We start from the raw sequence: 24,904 nt of genomic DNA, 5'->3' as shown, positions 1-24,904 counted from the left end.
ATCGCTAAACAGGAAGCTTTAGCCGAACAAAATGGGGATATCGAGTGATAACAAAACAATAAACTCTTTAGATTAAAGATAATTTTGTGATCCTGAAAAGGACCCTTTTTAGCCTGCATGTGAATCCAACGAGCGAACAAATCGTAATGAATGTATTTTCTTCTCCTTCTTCTTTGTTTTTGAGATGCTTTAAACTTTGCAGTCCATTCGCCTCTAGCCCAGTGAAGAGCCACAATAAAACCAGCCCAGAGGGAACTGGCAAAAGGGAAACCAAAAACAAAAAATCACCCATCAGATCTGTCCGCTCGATTTTCGATTCAAGAAGAAGGTAGGAAGGAATCATATGCTTCATAAGATATTTGAGGGGCTTAGAATGCAAGGGGCGTAAGTGACTTGATCGATTTCTCTTCAGCAACTTTTTATTTAGTTAATAACTCAACTGCAAAAACATTCCAATTTAAGTTTGCTATAGAATCCGATAGATGAGGTTCTGACCTACCTTACACATTGTGAAAAACAGTTGGGAATGTATTTGCTGCGAAGTTATGACCAAAAGAGAGAGTCGATGTAGAGAAATCGATCAAATCACTAACACCCCTATCATTCTAAGCCCCTCATTTAATATATGCTGTAAAGGAAAGTAAATATTTACTGATCCGAGGACCAAAGCGGTAACGAAGCACAAGTGACCTAGATTTCAAGCGAATGGTGTGTTCCGAAACCCAAAAAAAACGGCCCTTCTCAGGAGGATAGGAAGAGAAGGAGTGGAAAGGATTTGGGTGGGATTAGAGGAGTGGAAATGTATTTTTTTTGCCATCGCTGCCTTTTAACGCTCATTCGTTCGTCTCGTTGGACTCGCCCCTTTGGCTGAGTCTGTCGATTTGTCTCTATCCTGTGAGCGTGTACCGCTAAAGTACAAAATGCGCGGACCCGCTGAAAAATACATCATTCTCTTTCAAATCGTAAATCAATGTGGTTGTTTGGCATCGTTTCACATCGCATCGCATCACATCAACAAAGCAACACAAGCAGCAACGTGGACGTGTGGACGCGGCAAAGGAGGACAAGTTAAGGGAAAGGCAAAGTCCCACTCGAACCGTGCAGGCCTGCAGTTCCCTGTTGGTCGCATTCACTGATTGCTCCGCAAGGGTAACTAGGCCGAACGGATTGGTGCAGGAGCACCAGTATACCTACAGCGGTTATAGAGTTTCGGCCGCCGGAGTGCTCGAGTTGGCTAGCAAAGCTGCTCACGACAATAAGAAAACCCGCCTGTAGAACAGAACACATTCGGTTCGGTAGCAACAACTAGTTTCAGCGAGTGGCAAACGCAATCGCAAAACGGCAGCAGGTAGAAGAAGGAAAAAGTTTATACAGACTGCTTTGGTGGCAAAACCAGCCACCGTAAAACACGGCGCTTTTCATGGCCATTAAACCTTTTAAAGAAGAGTTATTAAAAGTTATTCACAATACCAATGCATTCTAAAGTGACATAATATGGCATATAATACGAACTGATTTATTTTGTTTATGCTTGTTTTTGAACTTATTGGTGGTTGGGGTCTTTTAAATTGATCATTCAGTTTTCACAAACCCATGCATGGTTCCCGAATTGAAAGTGGCTTCAAATTACAACACATTGTATGCAGGATGGCATTCTCGAATTTTCTCGGTAGCAAGAACAGCTTTCTTTGGTTGATAACTGATGTTGAAAATTGACTGACGTTACATCTGCATTGTATAGAAACATAACTAAGGAGCAATATGATGAGCTATGTATTTCTTTCTTCTTCTTCTTCTTCTTTTTGGCTTTAGGAGGGTTTAAACTTTTCAGTTCATTCACCTCTAGTATGTATTTCCTGCAGCTCTGTTCTAATTTTAAAGGACTTTAATCCGAAGGTCATCCATCCCTTTATTCACTGTTGGTTTTTCAGAACGCATATAGCTCGTCTATTTCTCGACAGATCGTAGAGTTCGTCGCCAAAACCTCAGTTCTTTTTCATTTTTATTTACATTGTTTGCGGAGACTACAAATCTTACAATTCATTCGTTTCCGAAACCACAGTTTAAGGTACGGTAATGTGCTCAATAGTGAAATATATGATAGTGAACGAGCATTCCCTATCATAGCCACCATTTTGATTGTACGATATGTGCATACGCCAAAAGATGACCGGAGTTGAACATTTAATAAGTACAAAGCCTTCAGAAAAATATCAAGAAGCAACTATAAGATAGTGAGAAAAAATTGAGAAAGTTTGTAAAAAAACGAAAAAACACAACATCAAATGTTCTTTTCAGAACCTCCAACATGTTCATAAAGAGTAAACAGTAAACTAATCTATTTTTCAGTTAGATAGGTAGGTATTCACGTAGGAGAAGAAAATAAAACAATATATTTAAAATATATATTTAGCAAAAGCTGTCCCCTTTGTATAGTCCTACGTCACTCCGGTTATGTCCCCGACATTACCCACTCGTCTTTTTTATGTTATGGACATTTTTGACGGCGGACCTGCCTGTGCGAGGTGCATCTTTAACATAAAAAAATCCTGAACCGAATCGACGAAACCAAATTGCTGTAACATCTAATAGTTATAGTATCGGCACCATAAACACCATTTACAATATCAGCGGCCTGGTTTGCATTGTCGCCCTTGTTAACCTTCCTATACTCGTGCATAGATCAGACAGACCGAGAGTGAATGAGGTGGCTAAATTAAATGACTATTAAAACTGAATGAAGTTAACGAAAAAATATTTTCTGGAGTTTTTCCATTCAATTATACCTTTATATCCCCAAAGTGTATCAATTAAAAAATGCTGGAAACACGAAGGAGAAAAAACACGAGATAGTGGCAACCATTAATACGTTGAGCTTTTTGGTAGGAAAGTGCTGACTGACTGGGACTGACAGTTATATAAATTATAAAATAAAATATATACGGTTTGTTTTCTGATATTTTACAAAATGTGAATTCTTTCTGGTCGAATTGTTGAATATTTTCTATTCATACAATAAGTATCTTGGGGAACTGGGACCGACACTGATATTGTGCAAACGCTTTTGATGCGGGCTGAATGGAAAGCGCAGCAAGAAAAAATCGGGGCTTAACGTGTTAATGAACAGCTGATTCGAGGTGTATGAACATGAAATGTAATGATTGAGAATTCCTATCAGTTTCATTGATTTGATGATACACTCTAAAATGTACTGAACTCTAGAGTTCATTCTATTCCGAAAAAAAACTGTTTCGTTATCTAAAGTGTACTAACTTGTTCACCTTGAAACGACATCGACTTTTAATTTCAATTTTCGGCCGTTACCCAAAAAACGCACCTTTGAGATACTAATCAGCAATAATTGGATACGTTATCATTGAAGTTCGCCTACATATGTTGTCCCTAAGTAATAACTAGAATACCGGTAATGTTCAGAACGTTATTACTCATGTAAATCGTTTGTTGAAATCGTTTTTTTTTTGCGAACCACATATATCATGCAGTTGTGATATATTAGAGAATGGTTACAACATAATTGTTCATCGGAATATACCAGATACGTAAATAGGAAACCGGATTTATTTGCATTAAAAATGCACGTTTATTGTTCTTGAAATGTTTCAAATATTTTATTCAATGTAATAACTATTGAAAGTGGCACATTTTCCCCATCTTCCAGGCAATTTATGAATGCCTCGACAAAAAAACTTTTTGTTTTTAAGTCATTTAGCCGTTTTCGCACATTTTTATAAGAATTGAAGCGCTGCTCAGCGAGATAGTTTCCCCTCGATGATAACAATTGGAAGAGGGCAAGTCTGGTAAATAAGCCGCATGCGTTAGCTGATTTCAACTGAGGATACATACGTATTAACGTCACCGGATCCGAAATACAATAAATTTTATTGTTCGCACTAGCATTCAGATATTGTTTGTATTGTTGTTGTCTTGTTGTATACTGTGTTTTCTCATTCTTTAAGTGCATCAAAAATTTTATATCAGCTGTATTCACGTACGAACGCCACCGGAGCGCAAATTCCATTATGATTTTTTTTTCGTGATGAAATTTATTCTGAGGACAATGTAATGTGGAAGTCCCCATAAAACGGGGATAAGGAATCGAGGCGGCCCCAAGTCTCCGAAGTGACGCAATCCGACTCGGCCGCCGACCCGCCGTCAGAAACGGCGACCGTTGGCAAGCAAACCTTTGAAACATACGAGGAGCATTCAGAAATAACTGTCATTGATTTTTTTTTGAAGCGACAACACTAGTTACGGTGAAAATGATCTCGGGATTGTGTAGACCGTGGTTTTTTGTTTCCAGAACAACTGTCCCTACACTCGTTTATAGGGGCTGTCCACATACCACGTGGACAGAAAAAGCATAATTTTAGACACCCCCCTCCCCCTGTTGTCCACGTGGACATTCCTCCAGTTTTGGGAAAAAAATCAATAAAATTTTATTTTTTTCGCTTAAATTTCATTTCAAGTTTTTTTCTATTTTCTATTCCATGTTTTTGTTGATAAAAATGATAGGTAACGATTTGTTCTGAAATCTTCGATTTTTTTCAACATTGTCCGGGAGTTCATTGTTTTTTTCCGAACTCAATTTACGTTATTTCCATCCATATCAAAATATCGTTTGTGAGCATACTCTCGAGAATTTTTATTAAGGCTGACTGGCTGTTTGAGTTTTCTAAAAATCAGACAATAAAATCAAGCACATTGTTTGAAAACATAATTTTCTCGTCTAAAAATCAATGTCTTTCGCTTTTACTGGTTCGGCTTCAATGAACCTATTCGAAACAAAGCATCTGTAGTATCATCGTGATCGATGATTCCGTTGACCTACAATCCGTAATTGTTAAATCATGCTGAATATTGTCCGGAAAAATTCGGATTCTAAGGGAGAAACCAAAAGCATATTTTTATAGACATAGGGTAAATGATCTTGGTTTGTCCAATTTAGGGTGTTTTCACGCAGCGAATGCAAATCGATTTTTCTTCATGAAAATCACATGTAATCAATACGAGTTTGGGTCTGTTGAAAAGCCCCAAGTCTCTATTTGCTAAGGCATAAGGCGTTGAAATTATTATTTTTTTTCCTCAAAGAGAAATTATGATCATGGTTTGTCCGGTTTTAGAAAGCACTACTTTTGAATGAAAAGAATCGAATTTTCAAGTAGATGTTGCATTTCTCATTGCTTGAGTTTACTGTCATCATATTGATCCACTCATGATCAGAATTGAGGTCACATGGTTTAGCTATGTAAATCTGATACAAATGGTGTGCAAACATGATGTTTATAAGATTTGTAAGTGTTATAGTCCAGAAAAGGTCTGAATACGTGCCAAATAATCATCTGCTGATTGATGAAAAGTTAGATCAAATGAGGGGCGCGTTGATAACAATAGAAGGTGGATTGTATAATCCTTTAAAACATGTGAATACTATATAACTATAAAACTACCGTAAATCATGAAACAGACAATTTTATTTATATGTTTTGAAACATTCGAATGTCTGATTTGACACAGGTGCGCTGAATTGGAGCATTAAAAAAAAAGTGGACCATCTACCTTACATCTTTTCGATTATAGATGCACCATTTTTTCCTGCATTTTTTCAGCATCCACGCTACTTGAGGATTTCATCCTCTTAGAACTTATACTATGCAGTAAGTTGAAGTTCTTACAGGAATCTTAACAGTTAATAATCTGAAGATGCAATATCTGATGAGTAAGGCGGGTGGAGTTTTAGAAGTGCCCTAGAAGCATTCTGGATCGTTGATTTTAATGCGTTCAGCTCCGAGCAGTATTTGTTGGAATTTTTTTTTATCCCATTCGTTTATATCAGGCTCATTAGCATTTCAGCTGTAACAGAGCCGAATTTTAATAGTGCACATGTCACATGTTTATCATATCTATAAATAGCACATTACACAGTTGCCATTTTTTTGGCGTTATAGTATTCCTTCTATACCATTGCATATGGTACATTACATTTCACAGTAGCCATTTAGGCGTAAGAGTATTCGTTCTGTTCTTCCATTGTCCAGTTAGACCGGACAGCGGAGACAGTTGATATGATCATTGTTGAGTTATTAATAGAATAGCAGCCCGCTGTTTCTTGCAGAGCAGAGCAGTTGTATGGATGAATCGATCTTATTTCGACCGTGAATCGATCTCCATCGCTGATGATTGTTGCGTGGACGTAGTTATTCTGTAACAACACAAAGATGGTCAATGAGGGCCCTGAGTTTTGAACTCACGATTGATCGCTTACTAAGCGAATGCGCAACCAATGTGGCTACGGAGACCCCCGCTATTTGTTGGAATTCATCGAGACTAGTTGCTTGGTACAACAAAACTAGCGTTGGCAGAAAACATGTCATCTTTGGCAGAAATGATGCCATTTAGTGTGCTGTTGAGTCAAATGCGCAAATAATGAGCTATTTTGAAAGCTTAAAAATGGTTTGTATGTATGCGTGCAGACATCTCTTTCTGTTTTCTTTTCTCATTTCATTTGGGATTGTGCAAAAAAAAAGTCCATACGACGTCAATGGGAAACATTCTGTGGGGATCGAACCAAGGCCGGAATGCAAAGCTATTTTACACGACCGCGCTATCCACATGGCTAATGATGCTTCAGCAGTTGTTCAGCAAATACGTGATAATATTGCACCTGATTATAAAATGAAGTAGGGAAGTGTTTTCTAAGAGTAAAAAAGGAGCGCATGAAGGAGAACAATATCTATCTCGGTCTGGGCCGTGTATGTGGCAAAGCATGCGGAAAGCTTATTTTTCTTTTGTTTCGCTCGCTCGTATTAATCTTATATTGCTGTACCATGTATATTATACAAATGCTTACCAGTATTTGTGAGTCATGACATTTTCTGTTATGTTATGTCTCATTTAATGTCATAAATTGGGATGACAAAACATGAGTTAAAAATCAATTTTGGGTGTAGAAACTCATGATACAGATTTTCTTCCAGTCCCACTAGACCATGACCATGACTTCCTTCAGGCGATAACCTGCTTCGGAGTTCCATTCACTTGCCAAGATTTTTTTTAACTCAACATTCTTGTGAATGATTTGCCCTTTACAATTCGTTACAAATATGTTCGTTGCGTTTATGAAACGAATTGCAGATTGAGATACGTTCCTTCAAGTATTTTCCGGTAAAATAAACCCTTATTCTGGTCGGAATTGAAATCAGCACGATGTTGCATTCTTTAAGGCGGTATTCTAGTCTAGGAATATTAAAAAACCCAATTTTTTTCTTCGTATTTCTTTACTTCAGACATTTAAGCATATACCATAGAAGAGACTTTTTTTTTCATTTTTTTGTTTCAGATAACCAGAATGGCTGGAATCGTGTACGATTCCGGGGGTACGGGAGTTATGAATTTTTTTTTGTGTTCAATTTTTGTTTTATTGCTGAAAGATAGATAAACAAATTGTGATATAATGGATGGTAAAAATAGTCTTTGTTTTACTTTTTCGGAGTTCGAAGAAACGTCCAAAGTTGCAAAAGTTCATTTCGTTCGGATTGCGATATGTCAAATACGATCGAGTTCCAGAATATGGGTTAATATTTAGTCCATGCATTGTAGCGATTTTCGTGATGTTTCGTTTCTCATGAACGGTGATTTTCGACATCTATAGCGAATCTACTATTTCATGAGCCGTGTATCGAGGATTAATCTTGATAAGTGTCTCGATTTGATTGTCAGCAGTAGCAGCATGGACTTTCCAGACAACTCTGTAGAAGCTAATTACAAAATTTAACAGACATCAATGATGAACAACATCATTGCAAGAACATAGATATCCAGAGATACGGCCCATGTACTCATGGAAGAATTTGTAGGTCGTTTCAATGTTCGGAAAACATTGGGATTTTTCGACAAATAAAAACGAAGCAGTTTTGTCATCAAAAGCAAAAGCTGAATTCAATCCGCACTTAAGTCATGATTTTTAATACTACAAAAATTCCAACATTCTTTGTGTCTTTGGGTGTCTTTATCTTGAAGGAATTCACGGCTCTCTATTACCGATTGGAATAAGTTGATCCCAGTTCATATGCGTTTCTTTCAGAAGGTACATTTCAGGGAAGAAGTTCAGTCATATGAAAAAATGGATGTTTGACCGGGTAGCACTCTCAGGCAGCTCAGTCTGTTTATTGATGAATACAGAGTACTCAGGATGGGCTCGAAGCGCAAAAAATCTTGTAAATAGAAAACAACTCATCCAATTTAGACTATTAACGTTAATATTTTACCAGAAAAAGTACTTAACGTGTCCACGTGGATATTATCTAAACCCCTTCCCCCACACCGTGGACAAGAGTGGACATTTTCGTAACCCCTACCCCCCTAAAGGAAAAATGGAAAATTCGAAAAATTCAATTAACATATGTTCTACAATTACATAGCGACAAGCGTTGTGAGTTAATTTGATGTTTGTGCTAACGAAATTGAATGTTTGAAGGTATTGATAACAAAACATAAATTGTGGTCGGGACGAAGTTTGCCGGGTCAGCTAGTTCGATATAAAAATCAATGATATAGGAAGATCGTAGAGTTGGTACATACAAATCCACAATTTTTAACACAAGAACACTTTGGTTACATGAAGCTTTTAATATTATTGAATATTATGACTAAAAATTCGCTGTCTCTACAACAAACTGGCGTTGGTAACATAGCTTAAATAAAACTGAACTTTCTTAAAAATCAAGCTGATGGTAATTATTTTTCATCAAGTGTACCCATTTTGTACAGATCAGATTTTCGTAATGCATGCGTATGCTGATTATACATGCAATTTTAAGAAAATCCTCGTACTGAAAACTCTCCTCTTGCGTTTCTTGCGCGATTACGACAGAGCAGCGGTAGGTAATTATTCCGCATTCGATCTACCCGAAAATGGGATAACAGAAACAGATGATTTGAGAATGGGTTTATCTGATAAGGTGGCGAATGAGTTCATGTGTTTTTTAAGGCCACTTCCTAACGCCTTCTCCACAAAAATCAACTGTGGTCGTGTGAATTGAGTGAGAAGAATGTTGGTGCAGACTCTATACCAAGTCTTCTCGATTCGATTTGGTGCGTATGTAAGTAGCTAGTAAATCGTCAAGTTTTGTTTGATGGCGAAACTCCCCGTTAATCAGAGACCCAAAATCCTGCAAATAATCTGACACAGAATCTTGGGTCTCTGACTAACGGGGAATTTTTTTTACATATACTCGACAAGCTTGGAAACAAACGCACAGTATCAAAACGATTTGAGAGCGCCAGTTTATCCACAGAATTCTGACCGCTCTGGTTCGCATTCTACGAGGGATGACTCGAAGCTAGCGAATGTGCTACGTGGAAGTCATGCAGATTCAGAAGGTCACCATACCTCGTGGCTGCTGTGGGCTAATTTTCTCAATGCATCACCAGCACACAAACATGATGAACTCAAAAAAAACTCCGACGCCTCCTCTTGAACTAGCTAAGTACTTCCGATGGACCGATACTACTGCAAGCTTTGCCTCGTAGTGTGACTGTTGTTCATACAATGAATGATGGCTGAATGAAAAAAATTGTGGAGGAGAAAAAGGATTTGGATTTGGCAATGCCAATTTTGCAATTTTTTTGACGTAGAACTAAGTCTCTATTAAGGGTGCCGAATCAGAAAACAGGTCTCGCTTTTATTAAAAAACATTAATAACTATTTTGGCTGCGAACAGATTTTTACGATTTGCATACCAATCGAATCGGAAATTCTCTATTTATTATAATTCTCTATTATTATTCTCCATTATATTAGGATTAGATATATTTATTTCCAGTTAGATAAGTAGTTTAAGTTAAGACAATGTAAATCATTTGGGGAGAGTATCTTATAAGTTAGATTAAGGTATATAAAGAGGGTAACAAAAAAACTAGAAAAGTTTAGACATGATTTTACAATAGGAATACGAAACAATCGGATAATGTGTTTGATAAAAATCATAACAGAACTTGACATTGCAACTTAAAGATGTAGAACCCTACGTTGATCACTTGAAATGTGGTATTATATTATAATGTAAACCAAATTAAGAAGTAAAGAGAAGTTAAGAGAAAAAAAAAGTTGATATCACATTCTCAGCCCAGCAGGCCAAGCGAGCAGACTATATTCATTTCTAATGCTGATATCACACACATAGAAACACACACGGCTCGATACAGAAACATGTTGCATCACATTCGCTATACGAGCCTTATCGAAGAAGAAGAAGAAGAAGCTCGCTGTATCAAAGTGTAGAACACAACAAAACAGAATACACGTAAAATAAGTCGCTAAGAGACGCTAATTGGCGATCTAACGTACAAATCTACACCTAGGCGGCGCTGCGGTGAAAGTGATGATGGTTTTAAATTTTGCCATGTGAGCTTAGGGAAGGTTTGTAGTTCTTTCCATAAATTACAATGTTATAATCATAAAAGATTATTTGATTGCGATGAATTTGTAAGAAATTTAATTCTGCGCAATTTTATATATAACATGTTATTTATTTACCTTTCCAGTAGTGAAAACTATAAAAATGTTGACAATGGTTGAATTAAAGAAGGAAATTCGAGAGCACAATCAAACACAAGTAGAAAAATGCACGATTCCTGCATGTGAAAACTACCTTGGAAAGCCCGGAAGTAAAATATACGTGATTTGTTTTTGAGTTTTAGGTTACATTAGCATCATTTTATTAGTTCAAAAACAAAATCCAGATGTCTCACCGATCGTTTACGTTTTGCGTTAGATCGCCAATGAACTCTCACACTGGAGAAAAAGTTTAGTAAAGGCAGCTACCAAATCTTTAGTAGTCAAAATATTGGTAAAATATACAAATTTTTTGTATATATTACCAAAATCTTGTAAAATCAATGTCAGATGCAATGAACATCACTACTAAAGCTTCGTACATTTTACTTCATACCATTAGTATCATTGTTTTTTGTCATACCTATCATCTGTGATGTGCGCACTTTGCAATCGCAATTTCCTTTTTGGAAACGGAGGTAAGCATTTTGCTCTCGTTTTAAGTTTACCTGTAAATAATCTCTTTTCTGGTTCTGTTTTAGCTTCTTACCCTACAAAAATCAGCCGAAGTGGCAACGACAAGGAATAATGGTACAATAAAAGGCATTACCAATCAGTAAATATATTTCAAAATATATTATTGCAAGAATAACAATTATTTTCTCCATGGATGTTGTAATTCCAATCAGTTCTGTGGAGAAATTTAACGTTGCTTTCAATTCAGACCAGGAGATCTTGGTTTTAAAATCGCTGAAAGGAATATACGTGGTTGCGAAAGGTGAAATGGTATATGTCGCTACAGGCGGAAAAAGAGCAAGTTGTTCTTCTGCAGCGACGAAAGTGTCTCCTGTTGCTGCAACAAGAGGGTTCAAGTCTATCTAACTCATGCAAATCAACGTTTACTGTATGTAGAATAAGTTATAAGTAATATGTACTAATTATGTAGAAGAATACCATATATAATAAAATATAATAAAAATATAAAACATATATCCATATCCCTGATGTGTCCCAAACAAAATTTTTACTGATATTGTACCAATGGGGGGTCAAAAAATCTGGCATTATTGAACCGATTAATCGGATTTTTTGAGTCAATATTGATCCAACATTGGACCAACAAACCGTAGTTCAGCGAGATATTTGCGCCTACTAATTTTTTTTCGTAGAATGTACCAATGACTAGTAGGGTAGAAAATGACTAGAGAATTGGTAACATGTACTAAAAAATTGGTTATATTTACTAAATATTCCTCTCAGTGCAGAGTTTAAAGCAGAGCTCGGCATAGTCATAGTCAACTGAGGACAGTAGTATGAGTCAGTTAGTAATGGATTTTAGCATCTTCACGCAGTTTCTCCGCCAAAACGACTGAACAGTCAGTCGGGCGTTTAGTCGCTATCTCCCACTACCAACTCGACTATATCATTTCATTCTTCCCAGTCAAATTGTCCTCATTGCATTTTGAAGTGACTTCCCCCAAAACGAATTCGTTCCTCTTTCTTTTTCCCATGTATCTTTATGCATGCATCGATGTTTGAGTTCACCGTGGTTAGACAAACGCTACAAGTGAGCTAGATTTTTTTGTATCGTACACGAAAATTACTCATATAATAGCGTGCTGTGTGTGCGCTATTTTGCACGCCCAATACTAACTAATACTAAAGCGAGGACCTTTATAGCATACTTGATAAATGTCTAAGATCGTTGGTCTGAATTCACGATGGGTAGAAAGTAAACCATCCATTGATGGAGTAACTACTTTTTTGCATCAGGAATCAAGTTTTCGTTCCTATTTATATGGACGTAAAATGAGACTGCATACGCGGGTACAAAATTAGTATCAGGGGGAAATGGAAATGTGGATTGAAGTCAGTTGAATGAAGAGGCAGATTTGTTTTCATTAGTCGAGTCAATTAAAATAACCACTGACTGGGCTAGTTCACCAGTCATCCTCGCTAGTCAATTCATTTTCTAGTCAAGTCATTTTTTTGTTGGCGGCGACTGCCGAAGCAGTTCTAGTCGGAGCGGAGCTACTGGGAGTAGAGTCGGTCTTCATTTTTCATCTTCGAAGATTTTGGGCCCTGGTTTAAAATCTCTTTAATTCCAAACCTGAACCCATTATTTGCCTACCTTTCGTTCGGTGGTCTTCGGAGCAACATCATTGCCGGTTGCCCATATACAGAATGTTCTGTATTATACAGATTTTTCGCCAAATTTGAGATACAGAATCTTTGTATACAGAGTTTTTTTTTTGTATACAGAATGAAATCTATGAAAAGATTTTACCTAAGGAAACTTTCCAAACATCGCGATTGTCTATGGAGGGACCGTTATTCTTCTGCAAACAGAAATTACAAACGTCTCAATAAAGCTTTATTAAGACGCGTATCTCAACCGAATCCAAACAAATCTGCGTGCCAACCCAAGAGGATTTTGGAAACACGTTGATAGTCAACGAAAAGAATCTGGTCTACCTACAGTCATGACGCGCGACAACATTAAAGAGAACACTAGAGAAGATATTTGTAAATTATTTCGGAATCAATTCAGTGGTGTTTTCGTTAGCAAAAGTCTCAGCAATGATCAGGTCTCTGCAACTGTTAACAGTATACTCCGTCTGACATCTATCGGAGCTTGCCCTGTAATAAACTCAAAATCTGTAGAAAAGGCTTGCTGTAATCTGAAGAAATCTACGAGTGCTGGACCCGACAATATCCCATCGGTAATTTTGAAGAAGTCTCGGTAATTTTGAGGAACAGCCTCTCGTTACCGCTGAGCATCCTGTTCAGCCGCACTAAGGATAGCCTTAGTGGCACTTTTCCGAATGCATGGAAAAAAACATTCATCTTTCCCGTTTTCAAAAAAGGTTGCAAAAAGGATGTTAAGAATTATAGAGGAATCACATGCCTCTGTGCTATCTCCAAGCTTTTCGAGGTTATTGTGTTAGACTTCATTTCTCATGCTTGCAATAAATACATCGCCGAGGAACAACATGGCTTCACCGATTTCTCTGCTGCATTTGACAACATCAACCATAACATCGCTGTAGCTAAGCTTCAGCGTCTCGGTTTCAACGGCTCTTTTCTCAGCTGACTACGTTCTTATTTAACCAGTGTTTGGATTTCGATCAAAATCGAATGATACACAATGTGTCATGCAAGTAAACTCTCACGAACATATAACCAAATATGAGAAGATCATTCAGATACTTGTATGAATGTCAGTAATCACTTGTGTAACATTTAGTGATTAAACTAAGAGAGGAACGAATACTGTTGATTGCATATCCGATCTGTATCAAACATCGCATACCATTTTCGAAGCCTGCATACAAGTTTGAACCGCATATATCGTCCAATTTTACTATAGCGAAACCCACTGCACAGAAAAGTGCAAATCAATAAATGATACACGAAAAAATACGTCATCATTCAGTCACCATTTGCGGAGAGCAGCGAATGGGAAAAGAGATAAAACGCGAGAGTTTTTGCTTCTCACTGGAGCGGTGTTGCTAGTAAAACTATGCGGTCTATATGAATATACACATTTCAAGGGATAGCGGCGTTAAAAATGGAAAATATAATCTGACTACCTTTCCCTTAGCCACTATCGAGCTAAATAATCATAAAGTTTGCACTCTCTGAGACTTAAAAATCAGGATCTGCTACATTAGCTGAATATGAATCTTTCGCTTTGCGTGGTCCGTACGATCCTGCTGTTTCATGATGCATGGAGAGGTCGATATGCATATGTTAGAGGCAAAGAAGCTTTCTGACCAAAAGCGTATATGATAGCTTTGCTTGCATGCTGGTGTGCAATAAAGTGCGAGCCGATGCAGAATTGTCTCGTTCTCTTTTGTGTCGTGATTTGCAACACATAACAACAAAAGAATACCGCTGGGGTAAATGTTTCCAGAAACGAAATGTATTTGAACGAACGAAAGCGATTTTTTCAATGAGTGGATCATTTGGCAAACACTGTATTCAACCGACCGTGTCATGTCAGTGAAGATCGGTGATACCATATCTACTCCATTTCATGTAACCTCTGGTGTTCCGCAAGGGAGTCATCTCGATCCATACATATTCTTTCTGTATCTTAACGACATCAATTTATGTTTGAAGTGCTTGAAACTTTCATACGCAGATGATTTCAAATTATTCCTTCCTGTGAATTCCACTGTAAACGCCGAGTTTCTTCAACAACAGTTGGATATTTTCGCCGAATGGTGTGTAAAAAACAGAATGACTCTTAATCCATCGAAGTGTTCTGTGACATCGTTTTCCCACAAGCGCTCTTCACTAATCTTCGATTATAAGCTGCATGGTGTAATATTGGAACGTGTCAACGCCATCTAAGACCTTGGCGTCATGTTCGACTCCAAGCTGACATTTCGTGCCCACATTTCCTACATCACGTCTAAAGTATCCAAATCGCTTGGCTTCATTTTCCGCGTTTCAAAGCAGTTTAGAGATGTGCATTGCATAAAGGCACTTTACTGCGCACTGGTACGGTCAATTCTTGAGAACGCTTGTGTAGTATGGTCACCATGCTACAAAAATAGCATTCAGCGAATTGAACCAATTCAACGGAAATTTGCCCGATTCGCCTTGCGCAATTTGCCGTGGAATGATCCTCTCAATCTTCCCAGCTATGAGGACCGTTGTAGACTGATTGGGCTGGACTTATTACGTTCCCGAAGAGATGTTGCCAAGGCCCTATTTACGTCAGATTTGATTTCATCAAAAGTTGATTGTCCTGAACTTCTTCGGTTAATAAATTTCAACATTAGCCGACGTTATTTGCGTACCAATAATTTCTTGTTCCTCTCATCATCACGCACTAATTACGGTTATAATGAACCCGTTTCTAGTATGTGTCGTGTGTTTAACCGATGTAGTTCCTGTTTCGATTGTCATCTTTCTCGTTCGTCTCTTAAAGCTCTGTACTCTGTAGTCCTCACATAGATTTAGTTTACAAATAAGTTAGTTTTAAGAGGTATTTGTAGATTAGTTGTAAGTCTCGATCATTAGGGCACTCATGTAAAGCATGTTGACGTTTTGTGAATAAATGTGAATGTAAATAACAGATTTTCAGCAAAGATACACAATTATTTATACAGGGTTTTCCATTTCGGGCCGAAAGTATACAGCCCTGCGCTGACAACCGTTTGAAATAGCTGTCAACCAAAGCGTCATATCGTTAGTTGAATGTCTGCCATTTTACAATATGGATCGTTTTAGCATCGCACAACGTGTTAATTATACTATAAAAATGATGAAAAACCGTCAAATGTTTTTCGAGCATTACGGACGGATTTTGTTCGTCATGGACGGCCTCAGAGCACACAATCGCTAATGTAGTGCGTAAATTCGAACAAACTGGATCCGTAGCGGATATTGTGAAACCTGTGCATCATCGTAATGTGCGTTCGGACGAAAATATTGCTGCTGTTGCTGCCAGTGTGGAGGATGACCCGAATGTTTCGATTCCACGGCGTGCTCAGCAATTGGGCTTGTCAAACACATCATTGTGGCGAATTTTGCATTTGGACTTGCACCTACATCCATATTAAGTCCAACTGGTACAAAAATTAGAGCGTGATGACCATGGAATTCGTCGGGCATACGTCGATTGGGTGAACGAACAACAGCAGCAAAATGCTGAATTTTCGTATCAAATTTTCTTCAGCGATGAGGCACATTTCGAGCTCGGTGGCTATGTGAACACCCAAATTAAAAAAAGGGAATGCGAGACGGTAACTGTGAATGGTGAGCGCTATGGCCGCATGTTGACCGATTTTTTTTGCCACAAATTGAAGATATGGATACGGATGACATGTGGTTTCAGCAGGACGGCGCCACGTGCCACACAGCACGACCGAACATGGCCATATTGCGAACGAAATTTGAGGGACGCATAATTTCGCGTTTTGGTGATGCCAATTGGCCGTCCAGATCATGCGATTTGAACCCGCTAGACTTTTTTTGTGGGGTTATGCGAAAGACCGTGTCTATGCTAACTCTTCGCAAACTCTTGAACATTTGAAAGACAACATTCGTGAAGTTATGACCGAGATACCGTCCCATATGTGCCGAAAAGTCATCGAAAATTACCTGTTCCGGATCAAGGTGTGCGAGGAAGCCCTAGGTGGACATTTGAATGACGTTGTATTTCACACATAATGGCATAAACCAAACTTTAATTTGAAATAAAAGTTTCATCGAAATTCGAATTCTAAGTGTGTTTTATTTCAATTTACTTTCGGAATTTAAAGTTGGAAAACCCTGTATATCGAATTTATTACAGCATACACATAGATACCTCGATTTATAAAAATGTTCACCGCAACGCAACGAGATGGCTTTTTTTGGAGGCAGTGGTTAAGCGGAAACTCTTCAATCAGAAAGTTCTCAATTTTGCGAACTATATAATGAGCTAAAAATGTTATTGCTGATCATGTTGAGTAACTTATGTTCGGAGAGCTACGTGCAACGATTCGCTGATGCTGAGCTTGATGTGAAAGATTTTGGAGACTTTCTAAAGAAACTGGAAAAGGATTGGATGCAGCTTGGGAGCTGACCTTCAAATCGATTTGTCGTGACTTCTATATTGAACTCGGGAAATAGATTTCAAAGCGATTTAATTTTAGCGATCCGGTTGTCAAAACTCCAGCCTTGATAAACCCTCAAAAGTTCGTCAAGCAACCAACGGTGTTGCTAGTATTGCCAGTTTCCTCAATTCGTTGAAGCAGGTAATATACAAAGCTTGGATGGCATTAACGTTCCCAGTAGAACTTTTGCCTTCTCATCGTAAGTATTACTTGCGTCATTTTTATTAGTATTACTTAGTTGAGATTTCTATGCCGAATAACACGCCTGGAATGTATGCTGGAGTGGTAAGTTCTAGAATACGCGTGACCACAGTGCAAGTCGGAAGAAATTTCTTTGACGAAAAATCTCCCGACCAGAATGGGAATCGAAACCGAACCTCCGAACCTCCGAACGCTAACCACTCGGTCACAGGAGCACACGAATTCAGGATACTCAAGGAGAATCTTACGGGTCAAAAATTGAGTGACTCAGATATAACTTGGTCCCATCTGTTGGGTGTCAAAAGGCGTGATGAGAAATTTTTGTTTCCGTTGCTAAGGTCGTTTGTAAGACACTTTTTGATAACGAATATTTTGTTAGCGAATATTTTTGCTTTACAATGCCAATAAAATAAAGTCTGGAAATCGGTTGGCACCTACAATTGTAGGCTCTTTTTGAAAGCGAAGAACTATATATCGGCTCAAAGAGGAGCTTTAAGGATGAAATTGATAAAAAAAAATCGAAGGCAAAGTTCGACAAAACCCTGCATAAACATCATACAATTAAGAGGATTATGATTTATTTTGTTGTATTGATACGACTTTAACAACCCATGAGTAAGAAAAATAAATTCAAAATGAAAATAAACCTTTATTTTAATTTTTATTCCTTTAATTCCTTAAATTTTTCGATGCAAATATTTTTTGTTGCAAATACAGATGTACAGATTTTTTCCTGAACATTTTCCAGAATTAAATGTGGCAACCCTGGTTCCCGTTGAGCGTCGAGTAGGAATGGATTGTTTTTTAAGGACAAGTGAAGAAGGAGTATCGAGAAGTGTTTGAAGCTTTTGTATAAAATGCCAAAAAGATATAGTGGTTCTCAGATTTCTATGGAAAGTGGTAGTTTTGTTCTTCATTGCAAAATATTAGACCCGTATTTTTTTTATTCTGTCGTTAGGGTGACTTTTTCCATTTTAGGGTGGTCCGAAAAATCAACTTTTTGCACCTTTTCCCAAAAATGACTCTCTTTAACAATTCATAACTTTTAAACCATTGAACCGATTTATATGATCGACATAGCAATTTAAAGCCAATGAGTTTATTAAAAAATATTGAACTTGCAAAAAAAATGGATTTTAATTTCGTAATTGTCGATTGCAACCGTTTTTTATTGTTTTCATGGCTTTGGACTAGAGGGCGCTATATTTTTTTATATTTTTTTCTTGAAAGCTGAAAAATTTTTACATAACATATCTCGATATCAGAGATGCTATTTTTTTGTTTTTGAGATATGATTTTTCAAAGTTAACCGGCGGTCCGAAAAACCTTTTTTTTAGCTTATTAGCTTCAATTAGATATATCGATCATCTAAATCGGATCAGTAGTTCAAAAGTTATGAATTTTTGAAAAAAGTCATTTTTGGGAAAAGGTGAAAAAATTGATTTTTTGGATCACCCTAAAATGAAAATGGCATCCTAATAAAAAAAAATGAAAAAATACGGGTCTAATGTTTTGCAATAAAGAACAAATTTACCACTTTTGACGAAAATCTGAGAACCACTATATCGGTTTGGCATGGAATGACTGTGTATTAAAATCCATCTTACTTATGTCTTAACTGAGCCCCTTTTCTAGGAGAAAAAATAACAGCTGGAATAAATCCTCATTGTTTAAATAGATTATAGCATTGGTAAACGTTGTACCAATTGATCGTATCACAAACGTATCGAACCATTGATATATTTCCAACATAGTTCCGAAAAATCTTGAAAAATCACCTCAATTGGATTGAAGAATGGACAATAAGTCGGTGAAAATGTGGGTATAATCCCTATAGATCGCAAGTAACGGATTATATTGGCGTTACAGTGTATGCTGATTCCGTCAAGGATCCAGACGGAATGGAACCCAGGATAAATGTGAGTTAAGCAAAGTAAACTACACTCGTATGGTACAAATTGATGCTGTAGAAATAGTCCTATGGAACCGAAACTGGAATTTATTTTTAAAAAAACAACACTAGCCTCTTTTAGCTTTTTATTACGATATCAACGATTTTCGCTGTAACCCCGCCACCCTATTCCACGAATAATCGGTGCGCTACTGTTTTTCTTAGAAGAGAAAAACATGTACATAGTATTATCAAAAAAATTACTATTGAATTAGCAATTATTCAAAAAAAGTAAATGAAACGAATAGTAAGGTACCTCGCGTTCCATTATATATTGTCATACAATACGCATTAGCTCCATTGATTTGCTGACAACAAATATAAAAAAAGAAGCAGGAAAAAAACATTTTTTTTGTCAGAAATCGTCTCCGTGTTCTTTTAACTATAATCATAATAAAAACATTTTCTTGCACCAAGAATTTGGTTGAAAAAAAAACACCGTAGAAAAGAGCGATCCATGTTTCTATAATGGGAAGATTCGAGTGATATACTAACACAATGCATAATAGCCAACAATTCTGAAAACATCTTTTTTGATGGTCCGACCATCCGTAATCAAATTACATCACTACGACCACATCCATCTACGAAAAAGCCTTGTAAGTGATATCATAAGATACCAATCGCAACCGACTTGCAATATGCCGAAGAAAGATAAACGCACTTAGTATAAATAATTAAACATCGGTCAAAGCAAATCAGTCAGTTGCGAGCCAGCTTCATCGTGTAAACTAAAAAATTCACAGCAAATAATCAATTCTTCAGTAGATATGAAATATTTTGTTTTCGTTTTGGCCCTTTTTGGGGCAGCAACAGGTGCTCAACTGCCTTGTTCGGGATCCTGTGTATGGCCCACATGTCCTGTAGATAGTCGTTGCCCAGCGGTGAATGGAAAAAACGCAACACTTCTTCCGCACCTGACCAATTGCTCACAGTTTATCAAATGCGAAACTGGACATGGCTGTGCACATGATTGCCCTAAAGGACTCCATTGGAATATGGAGGAAAAAGCTTGTGATTGGCCCTGGAAAGCTTGCTGTGATCCATCATTGTGCTCTGGGACATCGGACGAACCTAGGAACTGTTATCCCCACTCGAGCTGCCCTGCTACAAATCCAGCCAAACCAATTCTTTTAAAACATGCTGACTGCTCTAGATTCTACAAATGCGACAGCGGAGACGCTTGCGAATATGATTGTCCACCCGGCTTGCATTTCAATACCGATGAGATGGCCTGCGATTGGCCATGGCTCGCGTGCTGTGATCCCAGTGTTGAATGTAAAAGATGCGGCGATTGCGGTAATTTAAACTGAATTGGAATTTTTAGAATGTCTGAATTGATCTTATGGTTTTCCAACAGAACCCCCAACTCCAGCGCCACCAACTCCAGCGCCACCAACTCCAGCACCACCAACTCCAGCGCCACCAACTCCAGCGCCACCAACTCCAGCGCCACCAACTCCAGCACCGCCAACTCCGGCACCTCCAACACGTAAGTGCTGTGGATGCAACAATGCAACAATTTCCCATGGATTCATACATTTTGGAAAGACTGCATTAGATTCAATATAATTACTAATTTCTTGTTTCACAGCTGCCCCACCATGCAATACTTGTGAACCAAACTGTATTCTGGAGCCCCGGTGTCCAATTGCCAATCCAGCGAAGCCACTCCTGTTACAGCACTACAACTGCTCCAAGTTCTACAAATGTGAAACCGGCCGTGCCTGCGAAATGGAGTGCCCATCTGGACTGCACTTCAACGACAAGGAAAAGGTTTGCGACTGGCCATGGCTTGCATGCTGCGATCCTTCTGTTGAGTGCAAATGTATCCCCGGAGTCACTTGTGCCCCATCTTACTAGGAGGCTCTCTTGCCCCGCAGAAACCGCAAACTTACGATATAGATAACGATGGATAACGTTTCATAAAGTAAATAGGTAGCAAGCTGGCGAGGATTGTTGACTACTGTGTTATTGTAATTCTAAGGTTCCAATATGTAGCTAAACTTTATTGTGATAACGGATTACACTTATCGTCCTGTCGTCCATCAACAATTCCACACAAGTTGAATAAAATGCAAGTATCAGAATAACAAATGGGTTTTGTGAAGTATAGCAATATCACATATAAATGATCTTCAGTCTGATTACATCAAATCGTGTGTAAACCATTTTCATTTTAAAAACAATATGGCCGTTAAGGAAGAAGTGCCAACAACGGTTTCTTCATCTTCGTGCTCGAAATGGCCATCGGTATGAAGTTTTTACCGAATAAAACAAACTAGAAGTGTAGTGTCCAGTGCACGACTGTATTGATAACGTAGGACTACGAAAATATTATTCCCAAAGACACAATTTCCAAAGAAATAATTGACTAATTCTTAAATACAGCAGCTTTCGCAGTACGGCAGTAGAAAATCATAACCGAACCGGTTGTGTGGTGGTGATGGAGGCGTCTGAAACCAATGTTTTCCACCAATGAACACAGTTTTCACCACTGGCGAATACTTTCTTTACATCCGGCTTGGAATACGCTGCACTTTGATGCCTCTTTTAACCCAGAAGCTATGCTCGAATTCATGAAAATTAAATGACTGATCAGAAAAAGTCACCAAAGAGTACTTCACGGTTCAATTGGCGTCTTGCGACCAGACGGTACCGACAGCAATGCTCTCCACATGATCTTACTCAAAGCCGATAATTTAAGTTTGTTTTAAAAATTTTCCATTATCTAGACCAGAAGCAAATTGACTGAGAAAGTTAAAAAAATGTTAAGGCCAAAATTTTTTTTTTCGAGATAACACTAGATTTTGACGTTTTATGCATTTTGAAGTCATTTGGTATCGAAAACATTTCTTCGATTTTCCTAATCTCATGTACCACCTTGGGACATTTTCGAGGATCAAAAAATCAAAACTTTGGGCGTATTGAGCCACCCCTAAATTATGTTCGATTGAGCTGAAACTTTACACAGATCATTTATTTGGGCCAATAAACAAAATGTACAAGGACGGTTTTGGAAATTTGACATGAACATTTTCGCTGCCACCCTAATGTCCATATTCCAAAATTCTGAATATTTTTAGTGCCAAATTATTCGTCGAGCTTTACAGGTATCTCGAATTTTTTTTTTTTTGTAAAAATAATGTTTTTTTTGCACTTGGTCGTTTTTTCGTCTGAAAAACTGTTTTTTGGAAAAAATTTTTTTTAGATAACTGTAAATCTCAACGTGTCATGCAATTTTAAGACTTTTGGCATCAATTTTTTTTATTAAACCTCGATTTCTGCTGATTTTTCAAAAAACTCAAATTTCAACGTCTGCGACACCAGTAAATGAAATCCGAAAGAGCTAATATTTTGCATAGGGTATATTATTGTGCAAATCAACATTTCGTAGCAAGTTCCGAATGAAAAACCGAGATAACTATTTTTATTGGCACTCTCGGCATTTCGTTCCGCATGCCGAAAAAAACTAAGTCCCAGAGTGTCGATTCTTGTCAAAAAAAGACGGATGGGTAATGTCGGGGACATAACCGGAGTGACGTAGGACTATACAAAGGGGACAGCTTTTGTTAAATATATATTTTAAATATATTGTTTTATTTTCTTCTCCTACGTGAATACCTACCTATCTACCTGAAAAATGGATTAGTTTACTGTTTACTATTTATGAATATGTTGATGGTTCTGAAAAGAACTTTTGGTGTTGTGTTTTTGTTATCACTCGATATTCCCATCTTGTTCGGTTAAACCTTCCTGTTTAGCTATTGCGTTTGCCACTCGCCACAGCTTTCACAGTTGGAAAATTTCTTCCCATCCAGCTTGTGACATATTTTACAGTAAATTACATTCAATGGCACGTCGCATTACCACCACTCTGTATCGGATTGGAGGTAATTTTAACCTGTAATTGAACATTTGCGATGATAGTGGTACAGTGTCAACTTTCAATGTGGAGTCATAATTTGGACCCCGAACGTTTACAAAACTGTCCAACTAAATATGTCGCATTACAGGTCCGTCCAATTAGCTAAATGTCGAGATAAGTGTAAATTACTGTACTTTCAATCTAGAAGCAATTAAAGAATTGGTGAAAATCAATAAGCTCAGAACAACTGCCAAATTCACATACTCATCATATCCTGGCAAACAAATTATGAAAAAATCAATTTGTGTTTTATTATTATTTTGGATATTGTTTTAGAAAGCATTGAACTGTATTTCCTAAACTCTTTTTTGGAAGGTTTAATGGCCCTGAAAAGCGCCTTGTTTTATGGAATGGTTCCAATTTAGAAAACTTAGTACTCGTGATTTTGAAAAAACCCATTTCGAACGCCCTCGATGCCGCCTTGTTCTGGATTTGCCACCAAAGCAGTTTGTATAAAGAACAAACTTTTTTCTTCTGCTACCTGATGCCGTTTTGCGATTGCGTTTGCCACTCGCCACTCGCTGCAACTGCCTGTTGTCTTGATGTCCACCGAACCGAATGTGTTCTGTTCCGAATGCGGGTTTTCTTATCGTCGCGAGCAGCTTTGCCAGCTAACTCGATCACTTCGGCGGCCGAAACTATATAACGCCGGCTAGGTGGACTGGTGCACTGGTACTAACGCGCTCGGCCTAGCTACCCTTACGGGGAACTCCAGATCAACACGGTTCGAGCGGGATTTTGCCTTTCCCTTCACTTTTCCTCCTTTACCATGTCCAGACATGGCTGCTTAGGTTGGTTTGTTGATGTGTTGTGATGCGAACCGATGTGGTGTACGGTTTGAATAAGAATGATCGTTACGGCAGCGGAGCGGGGATTTTTAAGCTGACTGGCTGGCTCGAGAATTACGCATGTGTGAGACTGCGACCAATGTTTCGTTCATTTTTTTTCTTTTTCCTTTCCAATCGCGCTTCATTCTATTTCGCTGCTGCTCTGGTTGCCCGTTTTGGTCGGTACGATTTGAGGAGCACAAAATGGACCAATCAAAAATGGGCACATAGTGCATTTAGACAATGCTTGATATTTCACAATTATTCAATTATTTATCTCAAGAAAAATGAAATGTTATTCGTTATGATAGATGCGTAGATATATTTCCTATCAATTGATGCAAAAACCTTTGCGATCTATTGAGAAATGCTCGAGTTATAAGCGTTCCAAATCTTGCATTTTTTCCTACTTGTTCAGTGCCTAGATTTCCATTTCACCCCCTATATCTTCCGGTTAGACGTAGTCCTACGTCAAAAAATGTTTCGAGATGACACTAGATCTCCACGTTTTATGCAATTTTTAAACATTTGGCATCAACAATTTTTTTTCGAAAACCCCCATTTCCTTTACTTTCCTTTACTAGATATATATATATATATATATATATATATATATATATATATATATATATATATATATATATATATATATATATATATATATATCCATTGCATGTATTCTTCATCAATCTTGCCCTTGTGGAAAGAAACTCTACTACATCCTCCCCCTCCCCCTACACTTCCGCTCGACCCTCGTGGCAACGATGTTTCTTCGACGACCGCCTAACGAGAAGGGGTGTGTAGTGATCC

The 24,904-nt window shown here is 37.9% G+C and overlaps 1 protein-coding gene across 1 annotated transcript in view; it reads left to right on the top strand.

Moving 5' to 3' along the window:
- LOC129766135 (uncharacterized) overlaps positions 1–24,904 on the top strand; it is a 93,785-nt gene that overhangs the window by 40,518 nt on the left and 28,363 nt on the right. The window contains exons 7-9 of the mRNA XM_055766602.1: positions 20,042–20,638; positions 20,700–20,831; positions 20,934–21,198. Coding sequence (XP_055622577.1) covers positions 20,042–20,638; positions 20,700–20,831; positions 20,934–21,198 — 994 coding nt within the window. The remainder of the gene's footprint in view (positions 1–20,041; positions 20,639–20,699; positions 20,832–20,933; positions 21,199–24,904) is intronic.

The sequence above is a fragment of the Toxorhynchites rutilus genome, chromosome 2 (genome assembly GCF_029784135.1).
Source record: "Toxorhynchites rutilus septentrionalis strain SRP chromosome 2, ASM2978413v1, whole genome shotgun sequence".
Classification (NCBI taxonomy): domain Eukaryota; kingdom Metazoa; phylum Arthropoda; class Insecta; order Diptera; family Culicidae; genus Toxorhynchites; species Toxorhynchites rutilus.
This window is presented reverse-complemented; position numbering and strand designations above follow the sequence as displayed.